Below are 23,314 nucleotides of genomic sequence, written 5' to 3'. Positions count from 1 at the left end.
AACTGTAGGCTTATTCGTTGAATATATCTGATTTAACTAACTGTGTAAACTTTTTATGTTTAGTAGACAGTCACCTCTGTACGACGTATTGACATGGCTGGCAAATTATTCTAATATTGAGATTTAGATTTGAGTCCGCATCTACCGCAGCAGTCTTTGGAAACGATTTAAATACGAAGTCCGATTATTTGAGTCTTATTTCACGGTCAACTACGAATAACATTACATTTACGAAAAAGCCATTGTCAAGCGTCTGATACCGAATAATTATACGTCCACGTTCCAGATAAGCAAATATTAATTACATCCAATCACTATCATACATAATTAATAATTAATATTTTATTTTATTTTATTTATTTTATAGCCTTCCAGAACACTCATTATTTTTGGCGCAAGGCGGGAACACCTCAGTAGTCTTGTCACAAGGGAACAGTCAGCAGTGTAACAAGTGAGAAATAACGAACTGGCACTCATAGGTGCATATCTTGTAATTGATTGCTCTTTGAAAACGGATAAATGTGAAGAATTTGTATTTGGTAACTTAGAGACGATCATGGTTGTCCTAATCAAGATCCTTTCATTTCCAATTCGTGATTTCAGCGTTAGACTATTAACAGCTTCTATATTCAAGTTTTAAATGTTCAGTAAAGCATTTGAGTTGACCCTGAAACGTAATTAATTATTTTATGTAATTAATATCTGTACGCTTAGAAGTTTTACATTAGAGATCAGGAATGCTACGGCGTATGAGCCCAGTGTTGTGGGTTGCATACTTCACAAATGAAGGCGCCGCTGTTACTCACAAGGGAACCTCCCCATCGCACCCCCTTCAGATTTAGTTATAAGTTGGCACAGTGGATAGGCCTTGAAAAACTGAACACAGATCAATCGAGAAAAGAGGAAGAAGTTGTGTGGAACTGTGAAAAAATAAACAAAATATACAAAGTGAGTAGTCCATGAGCAAGATAGGCAACAACAAGGGAACAGTAAACTCACGGTTGCCGTGGTCCCGTGGTTAGCGTGACCAGCTGCGGAACAAGAGGTCCTTGGTTCAAGCCTGCTCTTGGATGAAAATTTTAATATTTTATTTTCAGTTTATGTGACATACGCTTATGTTTTCATCACTTTTTTGGGAGTGATTATTACATCCACAAGAAAACCTAAATCGGGCAAGGTAGAAGAACCTTTTTACCCATTCGCCAAGTGTACAAGTTAGGTCAGTCGACAACATATTCCTGTCATGTGACGCACATGTCGTCACCAGTGTCGTATAGAATATATCAGACGTGTTTTCCTGTGGAGGAATCGGTTGACCTATGACCTTGCGATCAAATGTTTTCGGTTCCCATTGGAGAGTCACGTCCTTTCGTCTACTAATCACACGGTTTTGCGGTGCGCTCGCAAAACACAGACACTAAACTTATTACAGTGAACAGAGACGTCAATGAACGAACGGACAGATCATAACTTTGCGAAAATAAAGGAAGTAAAGTTTTCAGCCGAGGGAAGACTTGAACCACGGACCTCTCATTCCGCAGCTGCTCACGCTAACCACGGGACCACGGCGCTCCTTACCTCACATTATCCTTGATGTTGCCTATCTTGCACATGGACTACTCAGTTTGTATATTTTGCTTATTTTCTCATAGTTCCACACAACTTCTTCCTGTTTTCTCGATTGATCTGTGTTTAGTTTTTCAAGGCCTATCGAATGAGCCAACTTATAACTAAATCTGAGGGGGGTGCGATGGGGAGGTTCTCTTGTCAGTGATAACAGCTTCCTTCATTCCCGCTGTAGTTGAGTATGACGAGTCTGCGAACTGTGGCGCTGCGGGCGCTTCATACTCGTCCACGCATTCTCTATTACTGAAGCGTGCAGGAGTCTAAGCCTAGTCGAGACGTACTAAAAATGGCTCTGAGCACTATGGGACTTAACTTCTGAGGTGAGCAGTCCCCTAGAACTTAGAACTACTTAAACCTAACTAACCTAGGGACATCACACACATCAGTGCCCGAGGCAGGATTCTCACCTGCGACCGTAACGGTCGCGCGGTTCCAGACTGTAGCGCCTAGAACCGCTCGGCCACGCCGGCCGGCCGAGACGTACTCTTAGTACTGTTAGTATACGAGTTGCTCCTGTAAAATAGCACCCACAACGCGAAATGACTGACTGTCGGAGTCAGATGGCCTAACGAAGCTGTATTTTATGTGACCGTGAGAGTTGGAACAAGAAAATTAATTTATACAGTGTACACAATTGCTAATGTAATCCGTTAGCGGAGGAGTGATGTCTGGAATAAGTTTCATGCTATAGCCCATGCTTCAGACGTAAAACAAACAAACATTGCCAAATGCAAGCAAAATGTTTCTATTCTTGTTTACTCCAGGTGCACCGTGAGATAACACATGTGCTGCATCAAACGAAAACTGGGCACAGAATTAAGTCACCGCTATCCTGCGACCGAAGGCGGCTATTTCTGTAACCATTTGATCAGAACAACTTGCGTTTATGGGTTAATACTGAGTTGTATAGCTTAGTTTACCATGCGTTTCTGTAAATTTTTCGAAGACTATTATAAATACATTTTAATAATTAATCACAATTTAGAGACTGGGCTTCATTTGCATCCCATATTTTCTGTTCCTGTTGTTACAGACTCGGTAACGTCTCGAAAGCGCGTGTATGCCAACATAATTGTTAGACTTTCTCTGAATACATACAGGGTGTTTCAAAAATGACCGGTATATTTGAAACGGCAATAAAAACTAAACGAGCAGCGATAGAAATACACCGTTTGTTGCAATATGCTTGGCACAACAGTACATTTTCAGGCAGACAAACTTTCGAAATTACAGTAGTTACAATTTTCAACAACAGATGGCGCTGCGGTCTGGGAAACTCTATAGTACGATATTTTCCACATATCCACCATGCGTAGCAATAATATGGCGTAGTCTCTGAATGAAATTACCCGAAACCTTTGACAACGTGTCTGGCGGAATGGCTTCACATGCAGATGAGATGTACTGTTTCAGCTGTTCAATTGTTTCTGGATTCTGGCGGTACACCTGGTCTTTCAAGTGTCCCCACAGAAAGAAGTCACAGGGGTTCATGTCTGGCGAATAGGGAGGCCAATCCACGCCGCCTCCTGTATGTTTCGGATAGCCCAAAGCAATCACACGATCATCGAAATATTCATTCAGGAAATTAAAGACGTCGGCCGTGCGATGTGGCCGGGCACCATCTTGCATAAACCGCGAGGTGTTCGCAGTGTCGTCTAAGGCAGTTTGTACCGCCACAAATTCACGAAGAATGTCCAGATAGCGTGATGCAGTAATCGTTTCGGATCTGAAAAATGGGCCAATGATTCCTTTGGAAGAAATGGCGGCCCAGACCAGTACTTTTTGAGGATGCAGGGACGATGGGACTGCAACATGGGGCTTTTCGGTTCCCCATATGCGCCACTTCTGTTTATTGACGAAGCCGTCCAGGTAAAAATAAGCTTCGTCAGTAAACCAAATGCTGCCCACATGCATATCGCCGTCATCAATCCTGTGCACTATATCGTTAGCGAATGTCTCTCGTGCAGCAATGGTAGCGGCGCTGAGGGGTTGCCGCGTTTGAATTTTGTATGGATAGAGGTGTAAACTCTGGCGCACGAGACGATACGTGGACGTTGGCGTCATTTGGACCGCAGCTGCAACACAGCGAACGGAAACCCGAGGCCACTGTCGGATCACCTGCTGCACTAGCTGCGCGTTGCCCTCTGTGGTTGCCGTACGCGGTCGCCCTACCTTTCCAGCACGTTCATCCGTCACGTTCCCAGTCCGTTGAAATTTTTCAAACAGATCCTTTATTGTATCGCTGTATATTTAATACAGGGTGTTTCAAAAAGACCGGTATATTTGAAACGGCAATAAAAACTAAAAGATCAGCGATAGAAATACACCGTTTGTTGCAATATGCTTGGGACAACAGTACATTTTCAGGCGGACAAACTTTCTAAATTACAGTAGTTACAATTTTCAACAACAGATGGCGCTGCAAGCGATGTGAAAGATATAGAAGACAACGCAGTCTGTGGGTGCGCCATTCTGTACGTCGTCTTTCTGCTGTAAGCGTGTGCTGTTCACAACGTGCAAGTGTGCTGTGGACAACATGGTTTATTCCTTAGAACAGAGGATTTTTCTGGTGTTGGAATTCCACCGCCTAGAACACAGTGTTGTTGCAACAAGACGAAGTTTTCAACGGAGGTTTAATGTAACCAAAGGACCGCCTTTGGTTACATTAAACCTCCGTTGAAAACTTCGTCTTGTTGCAACAACACTGTGTTCTAGGCGGTGGAATTCCAACACCAGAAAAATCCTCTGTTCTAAGGAATAAACCATGTTGTCCACAGCACACTTGCACGTTGTGAACAGCACACGCTTACAGCAGAAAGACGACGTACAGAATGGCGCACCCACAGACTGCGTTGTCTTCTATATCTTTCACATCGCTTGCAGCGCCATCTGTTGTTGAAAATTGTAACTACTGTAATTTAGAAAGTTTGTCCGCCTGAAAATGTACTGTTGTCCCAAGCATATTGCAACAAACGGTGTATTTCTATCGCTGATCTTTTAGTTTTTATTGCCGTTTCAAATATACCGGTCTTTTTGAAACACCCTGTATTAAATATTAAAATAAATTTATACACGCACATGACAGAACACCATTCACTGATAACCGATCACTCAGTATACTGACACACTGATCAGCCAGAACATTGTGATTACGGATCTACTATCAATATAAACCCATCCAGGCGACAGTAACGACACCTGGCGAGGAATATCTGCTAGTCAGGCACAAGCGTGGTGCACGTAGTGTCAGTGAGTTGTGTTGACAGTTCGAGCGGCGTGGTCTATTGCCCGACGAATTTGTAGCAGTTCTGCTTGATTTCATAGCATTTGTGGGTTACTGACCTATTCCGTCATTTCTGAAAGTATTTGTATGGAGTGTAGCCATGTATGGAAGTGAAACATGGACGGTAAATAGTTTGGACAAGAAGAGAATAGAAGCTTTCGAAATGTGGTGCTACAGAAGAATGCTGAATATTAGATGGGTAGATCACATAACTAATGAGGAAGTATTGAATAGGATTGGGGAGAAAAGAAGTTTGTGGCACAACTTGACCAGAAGAAGGGATCGGTTGGTAGGACATGTTCTGAGGCATAAAGGGATCACAAATTTAGTATTGGAGAGCAGCGTGGAGGGTAAAAATCGTAGGGGGAGACCAAGAGATGAATACACTAAGCAGATTCAGAAGGATGTAGGTTGCAGTAGGTACTGGGAGATGAAGAAGCTTGCACAGGATAGAGTAGCATGGAGAGCTGCATCAAACCAGTCTCAGGACTGAAGACCACAACAACAACAACGACCTATTCCGAAATACTTTACAGCTTTATATTCAATCTGATTACAACATGATCTGTGACAATAATTTAATACACGTAAAATTAAAGTTAAATCCGACGATTTATTTATTTTTTATTTATTTATTTATTGTTCCGTGGGACCAAATTAAGGAGAAGTCTCCATGGTCATGGAACGAGTCAACACATGAAATTATAGCACGATATTAGAAACAGATAAAATGAAATATAAAAAAACATATTCAGGTGACAAGTCGTAAGTTTAAATGAAGAAAATCAACAATGTAACACTGGAATTTGCTTAATTTTTTAGCTCTTCCAGGAGCTCCTCGACAGAATAGAAGGAGTGAGCCATGAGGAAACTCTCCAGTTTAGACTTAAAAGAGTTTGGGCTACTGCTAAGATTTCTGAGTTCTTGTGGTAGCTTATTGAAAATGGATGCATCAGAATACTGCACTCCTTTCTGCGCAAGAGTCAAGGAAGTGCATTCTACATGCAGACTTGATTTCTGCCTAGTATTAACTGAGTGAAAGCTGCTAACTCTTGGGAATAGCCTAATATTGCTAACAACAAACGACATTAAAGAAAATATATACTGTGAGGGCAATGTCAGAATCCCCAGATTTTTGAATAGGGGTCGACAAGAGGTTCTCGAACTTACACCACATATAGCTCGAACAGCCCGTTTTTGAGCCAAAAATACCCTTTTTGAATCAGAAGAATTACCCCAAAAAATAATACCATACGACATAAGCGTATGAAAATATGCGAAGTAGACTACTTTTCGTGTTGAAGTGTCACTTATTCCAGATACTGTTCTAATGGTAAATAAAGCAGCATTTAGCTTCTGAACAAGATCCTGGACATGGGCGGTACACAACAGCTTACTATCTATCCAAACGCCTAGGAACTTGAACTGTTCCGTCTCGCTTATAATATGCCTATTCTGTCTGATCACGACACGAATTATTTAGAAATTGTTTAAACTAAACTAAACCAACTAGACTCCGCCCGAACATGCCCTGAAGGACCAACGGTACTGACCAACCGCCGTACCATCCTCAACCCACAGGCGTTACTGGATGCGGATATGGAGGGGCATGTGGTCAGCACACCGCTCTCCCCGCCGTATGTCAAGTAGCTCCTCACTTTGCCTCACAAGGGCTGACTGCACCCCGCTTGCCAACAGCGCGTGGCAGACCGGATGGTCACCCATCCAAGTGCTAGCCCGGCCCGAGAGCGCTTAACTTCGGTGATCTGACGGGAACCGGTGTTAGCACTGCGGCAAGGCCGTTGGTAAAAATCATTTAAGGGGCTCCGGAACGCCCTATACTTGCAATGTTAAAATAACGCTTATAAATTACATCTTTCCTCACAAAGTATTTGAGGTAGGAAGTTGAACTTTTTACAGATTATTTATTGGAATATGGGCTACAACTTAACACAGGGATTTTACAAAATTTTAGTTCAGTTATTAAAGATGATTTTTTTTCAATTGTAATGAAAATTCACAACATTGTTTTGCAATTTTTTATTTATATATTCAAAAATATACAGTTTTTTGGAAAAAGGCTGTGTTAAATTATGCAGTAGGTACTGTGTAGCATTTACTGAACGTTTGAAACAAATATGTTTGGAAGATCCTTAGAAAACATGTAATTAGTATGAGAAAATAAAAGTTTTGGGAATCGAGCGACAAAGATTGGATTAACTTTTTAGTGCATTCCAGGTCCATAGGATGGATTATCTTCATCCTCTGCAAACTCCTCCTCCAGCTTCCTCTTGTTCCTCCTCCTGTTTACTCTTGCTTGTATTTCTAGACTCTTTACAGCCCTGCCTGCAGCCCGAAGGCGTTCCTTGTCTAAAGCAAGCATCGCTCGTACCATGTTAGAACCTATCTTCATTCCCATATTTCTAAATACCTTGCACCTTACAATGTTGCCATTATTGAAAGTCGCAACAGCATCATACACACCAAAGTGAAGTGTTTCTATTCCAACAAATACAGTCTTGGGGATTCTCGACCATATAACACTATCTACACTTTCATTGGGGTTTTGAGTTTTTCCGTGAATACACTTTTTCAACAGTTCAGGTGCTGCTAAGTCTCTGAAAATAGGTTAGCCACAACACATACTTTATCTCACATCACTAAAATGTACCTGATGAACACAGACGTTAATAATAACACCATTTGACAGCAGTTTAACAGCGCCACAGTGGTTCACGCCCATGTAGAACACATTTCAAAAAAAATTTAAAAATAGTTGTAGTCTTCGGAATTGAATAAATTATGTATCTATTAAAAGGTAATAGTCTGCAGATTCAGAAAACGCAAAAAAGTAAAAACTGAACTTTTCATGATTTTGAGCCTTTCCGAAGCCCCTTAACTTCGGTGATCTGACGGGATGCGGTGTTAGCACTGCGGCAAGGCCGTTGGTAAAAATCGTTTAAAGGACCTATAGTTGAATTCTTTTATGTTGGCGGTTCGCGCATGCCCGCCCAGACGCGGGAGATTGCTGCGTTGCCAGTTGTACGAGCCAAGAGAAGCAGCGCCATAGTATAGTATAGTTCGCAAACTTACGTTTAGGGGGGAGCGCGCAGTTTATGAAGTAAAGCCGCCACGGCCGCATTAACCCTTTCGCTGCTACAGAGACGTGCTCCCCGCATTCCGCGATGTGCGCGATTTTGGCACCATTGCACTGCTTTCCTGTGCAGACACACGGTGTTCCGACTTCTTTGACACACTTTATCATTCGATTTCACAAAAACTATTTGGCCCAAAAATTTGATTTTTACACATCTTCTTGACTGATACCTTCCCCCCATAAATGACTAATTTTGTTTCGATGTTCAACGCAGTTATTGAGCAGCATTAGATGTAGTAAACCATTGCACGAAATTTTTGGGAGTTTGCAGAGGTAAAAGTCAATAGCGTATACTTTCCGTATGGTCGATTTTAGTTGCCACTAGAAATTTTAAAAAATTACATTCAAACGAATAAAATTCAAGGAGTAAGACACTTCGATGTTGTTTTTAAAATAAAGAAAATATTTAGCTCCGTTCATGGTTTGAACACAGAACCTTTTGCTTAGCAGCCATACACTTTAACCATTACGCTAACGGAGCTGGTTGTTGAACTTCCCTCCCGAAGGGCTTTAAAATCTTACGCAAAATACCGACAAACACTGTTGGTATGATTATGAATTACTCACGTTTCGTCGAAGTACAATAGGAAATAAACAATTACCGCTGTTCTTTATTGCGAAAAAGCGGTTAGTGAGAGTGATACAAATACCTTTCCTTGCTATCGCCTGAATTAGGAGGCTTATTGCTTGTTTGGTTTAATTAATTAATAGAATATGAAGCAGTTGGTATAAAGAATATTTTTTCCAAACTTTCTATAAAAGAAAGTCTGCTACCAAGACATAGCAAAAAAGAGAAAAATGGCTCTGAGCACTATGGGACTCAACATCTTAGGTCATAAGTCCCCTAGAACTTAGAACTACTTAAACCTAACTAACCTAAGGACATCACACACACCCCTGCCCGAGGCAGGATTCGAACCTGCGACCGTAGCAGTCCCGCGGTTCCGGACTGCAGCGCCAGAACCGCTAGACCACCGCGGCCGGCCAAGACATTGCTTTTGTTCTATTACTTTCTTTATGACTGAACGTTTCTAGAACTGAAGCCACTCGTCCGTGCTCTGCACTGCAGTCGAGCTCTGGCAACGTCGTTCTCTGTTCATTGGCTGACTGTGTTTTGTGATGTCAGATGCGCAGAACGAACCTAAACTCGGCCGCCGTCATAAATGACGCGCACTTTAGTAACCACCGACAGGACACTGAACGCTGACGAAGAACGGGGCAATGAACTCAGGGTCAGCCGTATTGTGCTTGTGCCGCGCTAGACATTAGGTGAGGCTACACACCTGCTTGGCGACGCGCTTGGTGTGCAGTTCGCCGATGCCCGCCTCGGACACGTTGGAGGTGAGGTCGCCGAGCGGCGCGTACTCCTGCGAGAAGACGTAGAAGCCGGCCGTCTCGAAGGCGACGTCGTACGTGGTGATGATGTTGCGGTGCGCCGACAGGTGCAGGCCGTAGTGGAACTCGCGGAAGAAGTCGCGCAGCGCGGTGTACGGCTTGGGCAGCGCCTTCAGCACCATCTCGGTGTCCGTGGCGCGGTGCTCCACCAGCAGGATCTTGCCGAACCAGCCCTCGCCCACGATCTGCAGGATGTCGAACTCCTCCGCCAGGCTCACCTGCAACAGCGCAGCGCCGCACGGCGCCCGTCTAAGTGATACCTTCTAGCACCAATTCATCGTATGTCGCTGGAGCTACGAAAGGCAACTAAAAATCAGAAAAAAAGCCGCAGATTATTCCTGTTTCCAGAAGTTAGTCTTGTTTTTGTGTTGTGACTATCTCGCTAATTCAAAGAGACTGCTTGTTAGACCCCAATCCAGAGGTGTACACATTACGCTTTTAACCAGCCCGTACATGTCTGTTTCTATATAGCAGATCTCCCACACACAAAGTCAAGAAAATTTTGCTATGCGGATGACTGGCTACCAGAGACAAGTATCTCCCCAATACAGAGGAAGTCCTTAATAGTGACGTCGAAATACTATACAATTATTTCAAGAAATGGAGACTCAAGCCAAACCCTAACAAAACTGAAGTATCTACATTCCATCTTAATAACAAAATGGCAAATGAAATTATTAACATAAAACTCGGAAACACCAACCTCAAACATAATAAGTTTCCAAAGTACTTAGGTATAACATTGGATCGCACTCTTTCTTACCGAAAACATCTGGAGAACACCACTGCAAAAATTGGAACACGGAATAACATCATTCAAAAACTTAGCGGTACTACTTGGGGAGCTAACGCAAAAACATTACGCACCTCATCTATCGCCTTAGTGTTCTCTGTGGCTGAGTACTGCGCTCCAGTCTGGATTAATAGCTGTCACACCAAACTTATTGACAGGCAATTAAATAACACAATGAGGTTGATTTCTGGAACCGTTAAATCAACGCCCACGTACTGGCTACCGGTGCTATGTAATATCCTGCCCCCGGACCTGCGTAGAAAAGCGGCCCTACTGCACGAATTCAGAAATATTGAGACAAAACCAGAACTACCAATTAAACAAGAATTCTCACAACTGCGACACACTCGATTGAAATCAAGAAAGCCACCCATACGCACAACTGAGCAGCTTCAAAATAATAACTATGACCACATGAAACAATGGAGACTAGATTGGAACCAAAAGACAAATGACCAATTACAGACCTGGTTTGAGAGCTATAACTGCAACATCTCTGGAATGGAACTAACACGGAAAACATGGTTCGCATTAAACTGAATACGTACTGGAGATGGCAGGTGTGCGGATTCACTACACAAATGGGGAAGAGCGATGTCACCAGAATGCGACTGCGGTGCCCCTAGACAGACGATCCAACACATCCATGGTGAATGCTCCTTGCGAGCATATGCAGGGAACTGGTCCGACTTCCAGGAGGCATCCCCATCGGCGCTAGAATGGATCTCAAACCTTGATATAACCTTTTAACTGACCAATATAAACATAAATTATATTTATGATTGTTATAAGATTTTAATGTCTAACACTTGATGTATTAATGCTGCATGTATAGCCATACGCTAAATAAAAAATAACTTGTCTGTTAGCGAGGCAGGCAAGCTGCAGACCGGGCAGGCAGCTTCACTCCCCAACTGAAGCAGGCTAAACGAGTCTTGCCTGCCTGCCCGTCTTCCAACCGTGCTAGCCTACGTAGCAGTTTAACGGTGTTATGATAGGGTTCGGAAGTTGATGGAAAGTCTTTTTTTACACGAGTATCACAAGACGTGACTTAACGAAATACGTGTTCGTTTTGGGTCATTGCAAGGTCGAAAATAATGTATTTTCCTTGTCCTTTATTTCCTTTTCCGCGTGTTTCGGACTTATTTATTTACTTCTGTGTGAATGGTTTTCACTGCTACTTCAGCGTCTTTCAACTAGTACAGGGTATTCTCAATTCTAACATCATCAGGTCACCTCTAGTACATGTTTTCTGTAGTAAGAAGATCAATCTCTTAAAGTCAAGAAGATCCTGTACACCTAAGAACTGAAGCTGTCTGTTGTACTGCAATGCCAACTAAAGTAAAGTCTTAGAAGTGCAGTTTCTGTAACCTTAGAATGTTCCAGCTAAATAAGATCCCTGTTATATCAGTTTCAATTACTTTTCCAGGGTGTGTTTTGCGGGTTCGCTGAGTTCATTCAAATCGTTCAAATGGCTCTGAGCACTATGGCACTCAAGTTCTGAGGTCATCAGTCCCCTAGAACTTAGAACTACTTAAACCTAACTAACCTAAGGGCATCACACACATCCATGCCCGAGGAAGGATTCGAACCTGCGACCGTAGCGGTCGCGCGGTGCCAGACTGTAGCGCCTAGAACCTCTCGGCCACCCCGGCCGGCGCTGAGTTTATTCTGAGTTGTCATAATAGTTCATTCTAAATTCCGCAAATGCATTTTCACAAACACTTTGTTCGTTTTTCACATTACGTTAACCTGAAAAGAAAAGAAGTTTTTCTTTCGTACTAAGCTTTCTCCATACTACGTCGAGTACCATCAGAATGTGGTTTTTAAGATCCATTGACCACATGTTTTCTTTTATTTCAGTCAACGTTTTCCCTAAATTTATGATACCTATCTACTGTGGCCTCAAGTCCTTAGCACATATTTCCACACTTGTCAGCCACTAAGTCTTTCTCTTCTTTCAAAATATATGTATGGGGTGAGGAAACTGCTGGTCAAATTTACAAACATCTCGTAACATATTCGAGGTTCCCGAATGAGTGTTTGGTAACTTTTTAGACAGTTTCCATTGCAAGATACCTACCGAATTAAAGTTAAAATCTTCTGGGCTGTTAGGCCGCGTCATATTTCCTTCAAAAATAATCGACGTTTCGACCTCTTTCCTGGGATCTTCTTCAGGACGTCTTCCTGAAGGAGATCCAACACAGGGGTCGAAACGCCGATTATTTTAGAAAGAAATATGACGCGGCCTGACAACCCAGAAGATTTTAACTTCAGTGACAACGACCACGAAAGCCTTCAGGCTTACCTATCGATTTATTTGGAGCTGCCTTATTAACATATGACAACTTTTCCCACGCTATACTTGGGCTCTGTTTACTGATTGGTATATATTCTCCAGTTCTTAATTTCTCCTTAAACCCTCTTCAGTTGTATCTGCTCATTTTCCTACTCCAACCGATAAGATAAAATGAGCTGCAGTGAAATTACCTGCGGAAACTATATCTGGCTAATCATGTTGGACTGATGGGGCGCCGGCCGGAGTGGCCGAGCGGTTCTAGGCGCTACAGTCTGGAACCGCGCGACCGCTACGGTCGCAGGTTCGAATCCTGCCTCGGGCATGGATGTGTGTGATGTTCTTAGGTTAGTTAGGTTTAAGTAGTTCTAAGTTCTAGGGGACTAATGACCTTAGAAGTTAAGTCCCATAGTGCTCAGAGCCATTTGAACCATTTATCCTATCTTCTTCATTTCTTCCCAGAGTCTTTCCCTGTTAACTGAGTCATATGCCTTTTCTATGCCTATAAAAACCATTATCATCCTTTTGTTATACTCCCAACTTTTTTCTGTTAGTTGACGGATAGAAAATATCAGGTCGATCGTGCTTCTCCCTTTCCTAAATCCACGCTGTTCTCCACTCAGCTCCTTTCCTATCTTTTCACTTATTCGATTTAGTAAAATATTTAGTAAAATAAAAGATTCAATAAAATATTTAGTAAAATATTCGATTTGGTAAAATTCTTTCAAAAATCTTGGCTGTATGACCCCAAAAGGTTGTACATCTCTGCCCTAATTTGGCTTGAACTCGCCATTATCCGAACACACTGTTCGTGTTTCTCGAGAAAGTCTGACTTTTAACTTTGATGTGGGTTTACTGCCCATGACATCCTGGAATTGAAAGCTATTTTGTACCTATGATTATGCACAACTGGCAATCTATACTCTCACTGTCCTACATCTCGTTGACACGTAAAGCGATGAACTTACTTGGTACCTTCGAAATGAATACATTCATATATATTTCTGCATGTTTCGGCGATTAGCGTTACTTGTTGAAAACACATATAATTATAAGTTTCGGGAACCATGGGAAAAACGCAGGGAAAATTGTTGGTTTGAGCTGAAGGAATAGCTAAAAGATCCTGTATAAAAGACGGTATTGTAAGCACAACTAGTGGGGGCACCAATTACATACCGGTACAGTGGATATAATTATATACGTGGCTACAAGTTGAAGATGCGTAATGTATGATCATATTTTAATGAAGCGCACACTATATGAAATTATTCATTAAATATTGTCACTAGACCACTGGGAAAACACATACAGAGATAATGAAAGATGTCGTGAAGAAAAGTCAGGAGAAGCAATGACGTCTGTGTAGACGTGAACACGTTTTGAATTGATAATCGGACATTACACCAGTTGTGATTCAAGTACAGGATTTCCGAACACCATCTAATTACAATTTCATTACCATAACGCAGGTAACACTGTGGCTTTAGTTTTCAAATAGCTCAAATGGCTCTAAGCACTATGGGACTTAACATCTGAGGTCATCAGTTCCCTAGACTTAGAAACTACGTAAACCTAACTAACCTAAAGACATCACACACATCCATGCCCGAGGCAGGATTCGAACCTGCGACCGTAGCAGCAGCGCGGTTCTGGACTGAAATGCCTAGAACCGCTCGGCCACAACAGCCGGTGGCTTTAGTTTTCATCGATATTTAATTCAAAGAAAAAGGATTTTTACAAAAGAAAATAACACACAAAATGTTTATTAGTTTTGCAATATACCACCCTTGATGCAACTACATCTATAATGACTGCGCATTCGTCTCGCGAGGAAACGCACTATTTGCGAGAAAATGCCCCATTAACGTCCTCCTATTAAATGATCGAAATATACGTAAAAAAAGTAAAGATTTTTGATTCCAACACCACATTCTGTCTAATGCGCGTGGCTTATGTTCTCTCTCGACCCCGCCTCCCCGTCATTAGCCAAGTTGCGGTTGTTCACACAGACTTTTACCTGAGTTTCCCCAACGGAAGAGGAGGTCACATTCCCCGATCAACCTCAGGGAATAAAAGAAATCGATGCGCACATGGCCTGGATCTAAACACATTCCTGCTTCAGGCGCATCGATAGTGTGAGGACATCTCTGCTTCAATGGACATTTTCGTCTGCTGAAGCGATAAAAAGAGTGAAGAAAGTTGTTTCTCATACTTACAGCCACTTTTCAAGTGTCGCGGGATAGTTACATGTAATTATAGGCCTTTATGGCCGACATAAATCTGTTACAAAATTACGGAATGTACACGCATCAAAAAAAGTATTGCATCGCCTCGGTTCTGAGAGTTCCGGAACCTGTACAGAAAATTGGAATAGAGATCAACAATAACATCATTTCCGCCCTTTTTATTGCTCATGAAAACCACACGTTGCATGTTGTACCACCATACATTGAGAAATTCAGAGGTGGTGGTCCAGACTCCTGTAAACACCGGTACCTCTAATACCCAGTAGCACGTCCTCTTGCATTGATGCATGCCTGTATTCGTCGTGGCATACTATCCACAAGTTCATCAAGGCACTGTTGGTCCAGATTGTCCCATTCCTCAACGGCGATTCGACGTAGGTCCCTCAGAGTGCTTTGTGGGTCACGTTGTCCATAAACAGCCCTTTCCAATCTACCCCAGGCATGTTCGATAGGGTTCATGCCTGGAGAACATGCTGGCCACTCTAGTCGAGCTATGTCGTCATCCTGAAGGAAGTCATTCTTAAGATGTGCACAGTGGGGATGGGAATTGTCGTCCATGAAGATGAATGCCTCCCCAATATGCTGCCGATATGGTTGCACTATCGTTCGGAGGATGGCATTCACGTATCGTACAGCCGTTACGGTGCCTTCCATGACCATCAACAGCGTACGTCGGCCCCACATAATGCCACCCCAAAACATCAGGAACCTCCACCTTGCTGCACTTGCTGGACAATGTGTCTAAGGCGTTCAGCCTGACCGGGTTGTCTCCAAACACGTCTCGGACGATTATCTGGTTGAAGGCATATGCCGGTGAAGAGAACGTGATGCCAATCCTGAGCGGTCCATTCGACATGTTGTTGGGCCCATCTGTACCGTGCTGCATGGTGTCGTGGTTGCGAAGATGGACCTCGCCATGGACTCCGGGATTGAAGTTGCACATCGTGCAGCCTATTGCGCACAGTTTGAGTAATAACACGACGTTCTGTGGCTGCACGAAAATCGTTATTCGACATGATGGCGTTGCTGTCAGTGTTCCTCCGAGCCGTATGCGTAGGTAGCGGTCATCCACAGTAGTAGTAGCCCTTGGGCGGCCTGAGCGAGGCATGTCATCGACAGTTCCTGTCCCTCTGTATCTGCTCCATGTCGAATAACATCGCTTTGGTTCAATCCGAGACGCCTGGACACTTCCCTTGTTAAGAACCCTTCCTGGCAGAAAGTAACAATGCGGACGCAATCGAACCGCGGTATTGACCATCTAGGCATGGTTGAACAACAGACAACACGAGCCGTGTACCTTCTTACTGGTGGACTGACTGGAACTGATCGGCTGTCGGACCCCTTCCGTCTAATAGGCGCTGCTCATGCGTGGTTGTTTAGTGACATCTCCGAATAGTCAAAGGGACTGTGTATGTGATGCAATAGCTACAGTCGACGTCCATCTTCAGGAGTTCTGGGAACGGGGGTAATGCAAAACTTTTTTTGATGTGTGTATCTCTTTCTCATACAGAAGGTGGAACAAATCTACTAAAGAGATGGCTCACACTAGTCCGCCCTCTCTGCCATATTGCTACGCTATAAGAGCTTTCCACCATATAAAAGTGGCGGATGGCATCGAAAATATTCAAAGAATGGCAGTTTGTTTAATACTATCACCAAATAGGCTTGGTTCAAATGGCTCTGAGCACTATGGGACTCAACATCTTAGGTCATAAGTCCCCTAGAACTTAGAACTACTTAAACCTAACTGACCTAAGGACATCACACACACCCATGCCCGAGGCAGGATTCGAACCTGCGACCGTAGCAGTCCCGCGGTTCCGGACTGCAGCGCCAGAACCGCTAGACCACCGCGGCCGGCCTCACCAAATAGGGCAGAGAGTATCGCGGGTATTATTGGTGAGTGAGATGGCAATCATCAAAACAAAGGGGTTTTCCTTTGCGGCGGCGCGATCTTTTTACGTAATTTAAATTACCAACTTTCTTCTCTGAATGCCAAAAGACTTTGCTGACTTCCACTTACGTATAGAAAAATGATCCTCGTGATAAAATAAGAGGCAACAGCTCCGCACTGTCATTGCTGATCAAAATACGCGCTTACCGAGTATTGGACCAGAATTGTTACTGGTTCCAGTTCTTCACTGCAGATAGAATTCAACACATCGTTCTTAACGGAACAAGTTCGACAGATGTAAAGGTGATCTCCGGATTTCCTGCAAGGGACTGTGATTGGACCATTAACGTTTACTGTATACAGGATGAACCCAAAATCCGCCGACAAAATTACTGACAATAATTAACAACTTATAAATGATTGTGTTACCTTTTACCTAATGAAACTGATATGGCTCTGTTAGTACTATAACATACACATGGATAGAGAGCAGTGCATTAAAATGACAGACCTATAAGTCTTCCTCTGTATTATCTTGATTTACATCTCATAAGAATTTCGCCAGTTCGTAAAAACATATGCTGTTCTGAAGTAATAAGTTACTATAGTAAATTTTGCTCACATATAAAGAAAGATTAGTAGCCTGAAACACGGTAAGCAATGCGCACATCACCTTCAAACCTCCCTAATTGATCACTACAGTAATACATAATCAAAACAAGCTTTTCATATTAGTTCTTATCTTCCCGTAAAAATAGCTCGTTGACGTAAAATTCACTGGATGTCCTCGATTTTGTTGCTTCATATTTATGCATATTTCTCTGTATACTGGAATTAAGCTTATGCAGACCTATGCGAGTCTTTATGAAAGACGCTATATATCATCAGTGCTGTTACAGCGCAATTACAACGACATGGAAAAGGAAAGAACATAACCTTGTACACATACTTGTAAACATAGTATGATATCAGAACTGAAAAGTAAATGTTTAACAACATGAAATTAAATAAACTGTTGAGGGATATGAAACTGTATTTTGAAAACTGTTAATAAGAGCTTATGAGAACCTCTAATTGATATTTAGGTTATTAATGTACTTTACATAGTGGTTCAAGGTAAACGAAAGGTTACTGAATTGACTTTTAAACGTGTATTAGCATAATTAATACTATAACTGGTCCATATCCTAATACAGTTCTAATAGATTGATGTTCATTGGCTTGCTGTAGTGAAGAAGAGCTATAGGTAGTCTGAGCTAGTGCTGGAAATGCCGTTCACATGTTCTTCCATACAACAGCATTGCCAGATGTTCCGGTTTTCCGAGACAGTCCTCGTTTCAGATTAAAGAAATATGTGTCCCGAAAAGTACTTTCGGGGCGGCAGTTAGCCCAGGATTTCGGATTTCAGATAAATACTCTCATATTATCTTTCTCCACATTCTTGCTTGAACCTGTATTTCAATTGTCGCTGTTATCCTAAATAACGAAACTTTTTGACATAATAGTTGACTGAGACCCTTAAGAGGTATTACTGTGCGGTAATGCTGCTAAATTTCGATTAATGTCGCATACCTGAGTTCACTTTACGCTTTGCAGCAACGTGGTTCTCTGTTTCTCTGACTGAATAGTATCGCAGTTAATTTGTTATTAAAGGGCTTGTTTCAAGTAAGCTCAGCCGGCCGGGGAGGCCGAGCGGTTCTAGGCGCTACAGTCTGGAACAGCGTGACCGCTACGGTCGCAGGTTCGAATCCTACCTCGGGCATGGATGTGTGTGATGTCCTTAGGTTAGTTCTAAGTCTAGGGGACTGATGAAATCAGAAGCTAAGTCCCATAGTGCTCAGAGCCATTTGAACCACTTCTCAAGTAAGCTCATAATATCAAAGCGGAAGTGTTCACTCCAGGAAAAATCTGCAGAGGTATAATTTTTCATAAAGCGATGGAGAACTGACTATGAAGTAGAATGTGTGATTTGTGTTGAGTTTCCATTGAACATGGGGAAAGAGAAAAATATTAAGTATCATTTAGCTGGCGCAAAGAGTAAATCAAACGTGTACTCTGCAAGCACTTAAAAATGGGCAGTTATTTTGTTTCAAATTCATTTAAACGGAACGAATTAGTAATAGCGGCAGAATTATCAATGTAAATTAGCAACGTGTTGTCATACCGTTAAAGATCAAATGTTTGTGAAATCTGTGGACTGTTCTTCTAGGCTAAGCTCCAAATATTTCAGTGATTTAGAAGAAGCAAAAAACGTGACGTTGGGCAGAACAAAATCAACAGCAATTGTGAAATCATTGTTAGCGAGCGGCACTGTCAAACAAAGATGGAATGATTTTTCAGAACTCCGTTCTTTGGTATAGCTACAGAGGGTACTAATCATAAAGCCGAGTTCTTGTATTGTTTTTTTTTGGGGGGGGGGGGGGAAGGGGAGGAGACCAGACAGCGAGGTCATCGGTCTCATCGCATTAGCGAAGGACAGGGAAGGAAGTCGGCCGTGTCCATTCAAAGAAACCATACCGGCATTTGTCTGGAGCAATTAACGGAAAACAACATGGAACACTTAAATCAGGATGGCTGGACCCGGGATTGAACCGTCCTCCTGCCCAATTGCGAGTCCAGTGTTCTAGTCACTGCGCCACCTCAAAAAAAAAAAAAAAAAAAAAAAAAAAAAAAAAAAAAAAAAAAAAGGGCTCTAAGCGCTATAAGACTTAACAGCTGAGGTCATCAGTCCCGCCGGCCGGAGTGGCCGTGCGGTTCTAGGCGCTACAGTCTGGAGCCGAGCGACCGCTACGGTCGCAGGTTCGAATGCTGCCTCGGGCATGGATGTGTGTGATGTCCTTAGGTTAGTTAGGTTTAATTAGTTCTAAGTTCTAGGCGACTGATGACCTCAGAAGTTAAGTCGCATAGTGCTCAGAGCCATTTGAACCATCATCAGTCCCCTAGACTACTTAAACCTAACTAACCTAAGGACATCACACACATCCATGCCCGAGGCAGGATTCGAACCTGCGACCGTAGCAGCAGCGCGGTTCCGGTCTGAAGCGCCTAGAAGGTCTCGACCACAGCGGCCAGCTGCGCCACCTCGCTTGGTCATAAAGCCGAGAAAATATTTCCATTATTAATTCACTTTTTAAGCTCAAGAGAAATATCCTAATTTGTCACAGTTTCTGCTTCCCAAATTACGGCCGGCCGCTGTGGCCGAGCGGTTCTAAGCGCTTCAGTCCTGAACTGCGCTGCTGCTACGGCCGCAGGTTCGAATCCTGCCTCGGGCATGTATGTGTGTGATGTCTTTAGGTTAGTGAGGTTTACGTAGTTCTAAGTAAGGACTGATGACCTCAGGCGTTAAGTCACATAGTGCTTAGAGCCATTTGAACCATTTGAACCCAAATTACGTCCATTTTTAGTTAGTGTAAGAGAAATGTCTCGGTTTCTCAAACAGAAATTATGGCAACCCTACCACACAACGCCCACGAATTTGTGTTAAGCTCAAAATTGCCAGTTTATTTTTATTATTATTATTTTCTGAGATCATTTTATCCCGTCTATGAGAGCCGACGACTTTTCGTGAGTTTTAGTGCAAACCTGCTTAGTGCTACGGAATTCGAGGCTCTGAGTTCTTCGTCCTCTCGGTCGTACACTACATCACAGATTTGTTCCCGCTCCGTGCGCTTAGCTCATTAGCACCGCTCTGCCGACTCCCATAAAAGAGGCGCTTCCCCTTACCTAGAAGTGTCACTCGTACACATTACTCTTCGAGCGTCTTTACAAGCTTTTTGAAACGTACTTGCAACAAAAATAAATATAAATAATAATTTAAAATTGTACTTATAACATTGAAACGTCCCCTTAGAACAATTATATACGACTGTACTTAAACTGACACACAAATTTTTAGCGCAACATAGCACTTCATAATATCCAGTATTGCAAATTTCAAAACTCCGCCATCTCTGTCCCCACATCCACCACTGCTGGCGGCTCACCTCCAACTGCGCAACGCTACGCGCTGTTCACATCCAGCTGCCCAACACTACAATGGCTGACAACAATGCAAACTAGCCACAGACTGCAAACAGCACAGCCAGTGATTTTCATACAGAGCGCTACGTGGTGTTACCAATAAGAAAACCTAAACAGCCTACTTACAACATAACCTATTTCTCACCTCAAAGAAACAGAAAAAAATATGTCATACTGTGAGGTTCCATGCCCTCTTTTGCATGTCTCCTCTCATTTTCATCAATTTTATTAATGTTCTATGTCATTTCACGGTAGTAACAGACCGAATAAGGTTATTGTAATGAGAGTATTTGTACTGAGAGTTCAAAAAAAAAAAAACTTTTCACTTGATTCCTATGCATGTTGGGTTACTTCCCTGGGTGGCCTGTGCGAGGCGAGCATCGGAGGACGCGACACAGTGCATTTCCTGTTGGGGGCTGCACTTCTCCGAATTCTGAGGGTTTGTACAATGGGCTCAAGCGCCTGGCGGAACGACTGACGTCGCTCGAGTTTCGACTATTGTATGCAGGGTGAAATGACCTGCGAGACATCTGAGTGTCGCCGCAGTTTATGTGTTTACCGTTCCGGCGCGTCCGGAAAGAAGATTCCTGGCACCGACTGACTGCACTGTCCTCCTGATTCTAAATGGCTCTGAGCACTATGGGACTTAACATCTATGGTCATCAGTCCCCTAGAACTTAGAACTACTTAAACCTAACTAACCTAAGGACAGCACACAACATCCAGCCATCACGAGGCAGAGAAAATCCCTGACCCCGCCGGGAATCGAACCCGGGAACCCGTGCGTGGGAAGCGAGGACGCTACCGCACGACCACGAGATGCGGGCTCCCCTCCTGATTCTGAGAATACTTGTGGACTGTGCCCTGCTGGGTGCGACTGTCTGGCACCGGATTGCCGGTGGTCTAGGCAGGTTGTTTTCGTAGCCGGTCAAACGGCAAGTTCAGTGCCCTTAGCTGAATAGCAGAGGCATGATTGGTCAACTTAAACTGAGGCTAGTTGACGTCATAAAGCCCTGCTCGAAACTGGAAGGAACGGTCTGAGACACTGTGGGGGAATTTTGGAATCAGAACTGAATGCTGATTCGCAGTTTTTCGAGGAGAGTAGGGAGTAGAGCAATGATGGCTTCGCTCTTGCGTTGCGCGGGCAGTGGGATTCGGGATCTGATCTTCGTCGGAGTCGGACGGACTTGCGACTTGGTCGCTCGTTTTCGGAAGAACTTAGAATTCTCGGACAGCCTTCGCGGCCAGGGGCTGACACAGAGTTTCTGCACTGCAGAAGTCGGCGCCTATATCATCAGGACGCTGTCTATCGACGACGTGCTGCAGGTTTCAGTACTGGTACAGTATTTTGCGGCTCAGGCATTGTAGGACCTTATCAATTTTATACTGAATCCCTCAGCAGCACGCGCGTTCGCTTTGCTACAAGTCCACCCTGCTTGTTTCTCCATGTGATCCCATTTTGAGCTCTCAGTACTAACTGCGATACTGCTATATAGTCGGGAGATTAATATTTGATTCATTAGCACCTCCAGCCATTATCGCCAATCTGTTGAATCACAGAGAGTAGGAGCCCCTTGTTCTCGAGCCAACACTTATTCTCATAATATTTCAGTATATCCTATCCTTTAACCTACTGTGTGTGTCGACAATCATGTGCATTTATGTTCTGATATATAATAAATCTCATTGTGATATTTAATCCGCATATCATTTCGTAGGTATAGGAAGAATCCCATTTCCTGTTGTTTATTATGATAAAGTTCTCTTTTTTTTTAGTAGATTACGATTTTTATCCCCGCCCCCCATGAACCATGGACCTTGCCGTTGGTGGGGAGGCTTGTGTGCCTCAGCGATACAGATAGCCATACCGTAGGTGCAACCACAACAGAGGGGTATCTGTTGAGAGGCCAGACAAACGTGTGGTTCCTGAAGAGGGGCAGCAGCCTTTTCAGTAGTTGCAGGGGCAACAGTCTGGATGATTGACTGATCTGGCCTTATAACATTAACCAAAACGGCCTTGCTGTGCTCGTAATGCGAACGGTTGAAAGCAAGGGGAAACTACAGCCGTAATTTTTCCCGAAGGCATGCAGCTTTACTGTATGATTAAATGATGATGGCGTCCTCTTGGGTAAAATAATCCGGAGGTAAAATAGTCCCCCATTCGGATCTCCGGGCGGGGACTACTCAAGAGGATGTCGTTATCAGGAGAAAGAAAATTGGCGTTCTACGGAACAGAGCGTGGAATGTCAGATCCCTTAATCGGGCAGGTAGGGAAATGGATAGGTTAAAGTTAGATATATTGGGAATTAGTGAAGTTCGGTGGCAGGAGGAACAAGACTTCTGATCAGGTGACCACAGGGTTATAAACACAAAATCAAATAGGGATACTGCAGGAGTAGGTTTAATAATGAATAGGAAAATAGGAATGCGGTTAAGCTACTACAAACAGCATAGTGAACGCATTATTGTGGCCAAGATAGATACGAAGCCCACGCGTACCACAGTAGTACAAGTTTATATGCCAACTAGCTCTGCAGATGACGAAGAAATTGAAGAAATGTATGATGTAATAAAAGAAATTAGATAGTGAAGGGAGACGAAAAT

At 43.2% G+C, this 23,314-nt stretch overlaps 1 protein-coding gene and 1 pseudogene across 1 annotated transcript in view; both read right to left on the bottom strand.

Moving 5' to 3' along the window:
• Nucleotides 1-23,314, bottom strand: part of LOC126177001 (serine/threonine-protein kinase meng-po) — a 382,656-nt gene that overhangs the window by 136,613 nt on the left and 222,729 nt on the right. Inside the window, exon 4 of the mRNA XM_049924216.1 lies at nucleotides 9,350-9,679. Within this exon, the coding sequence (XP_049780173.1) occupies nucleotides 9,350-9,679 (330 nt within the window). The remainder of the gene's footprint in view (nucleotides 1-9,349; nucleotides 9,680-23,314) is intronic.
• Nucleotides 6,599-6,716, bottom strand: LOC126177866 (5S ribosomal RNA; annotated as a pseudogene).

This window comes from Schistocerca cancellata, chromosome 3, assembly GCF_023864275.1.
Source record: "Schistocerca cancellata isolate TAMUIC-IGC-003103 chromosome 3, iqSchCanc2.1, whole genome shotgun sequence".
Taxonomy (NCBI): Eukaryota; Metazoa; Arthropoda; class Insecta; order Orthoptera; family Acrididae; genus Schistocerca; species Schistocerca cancellata.
This window is presented reverse-complemented; position numbering and strand designations above follow the sequence as displayed.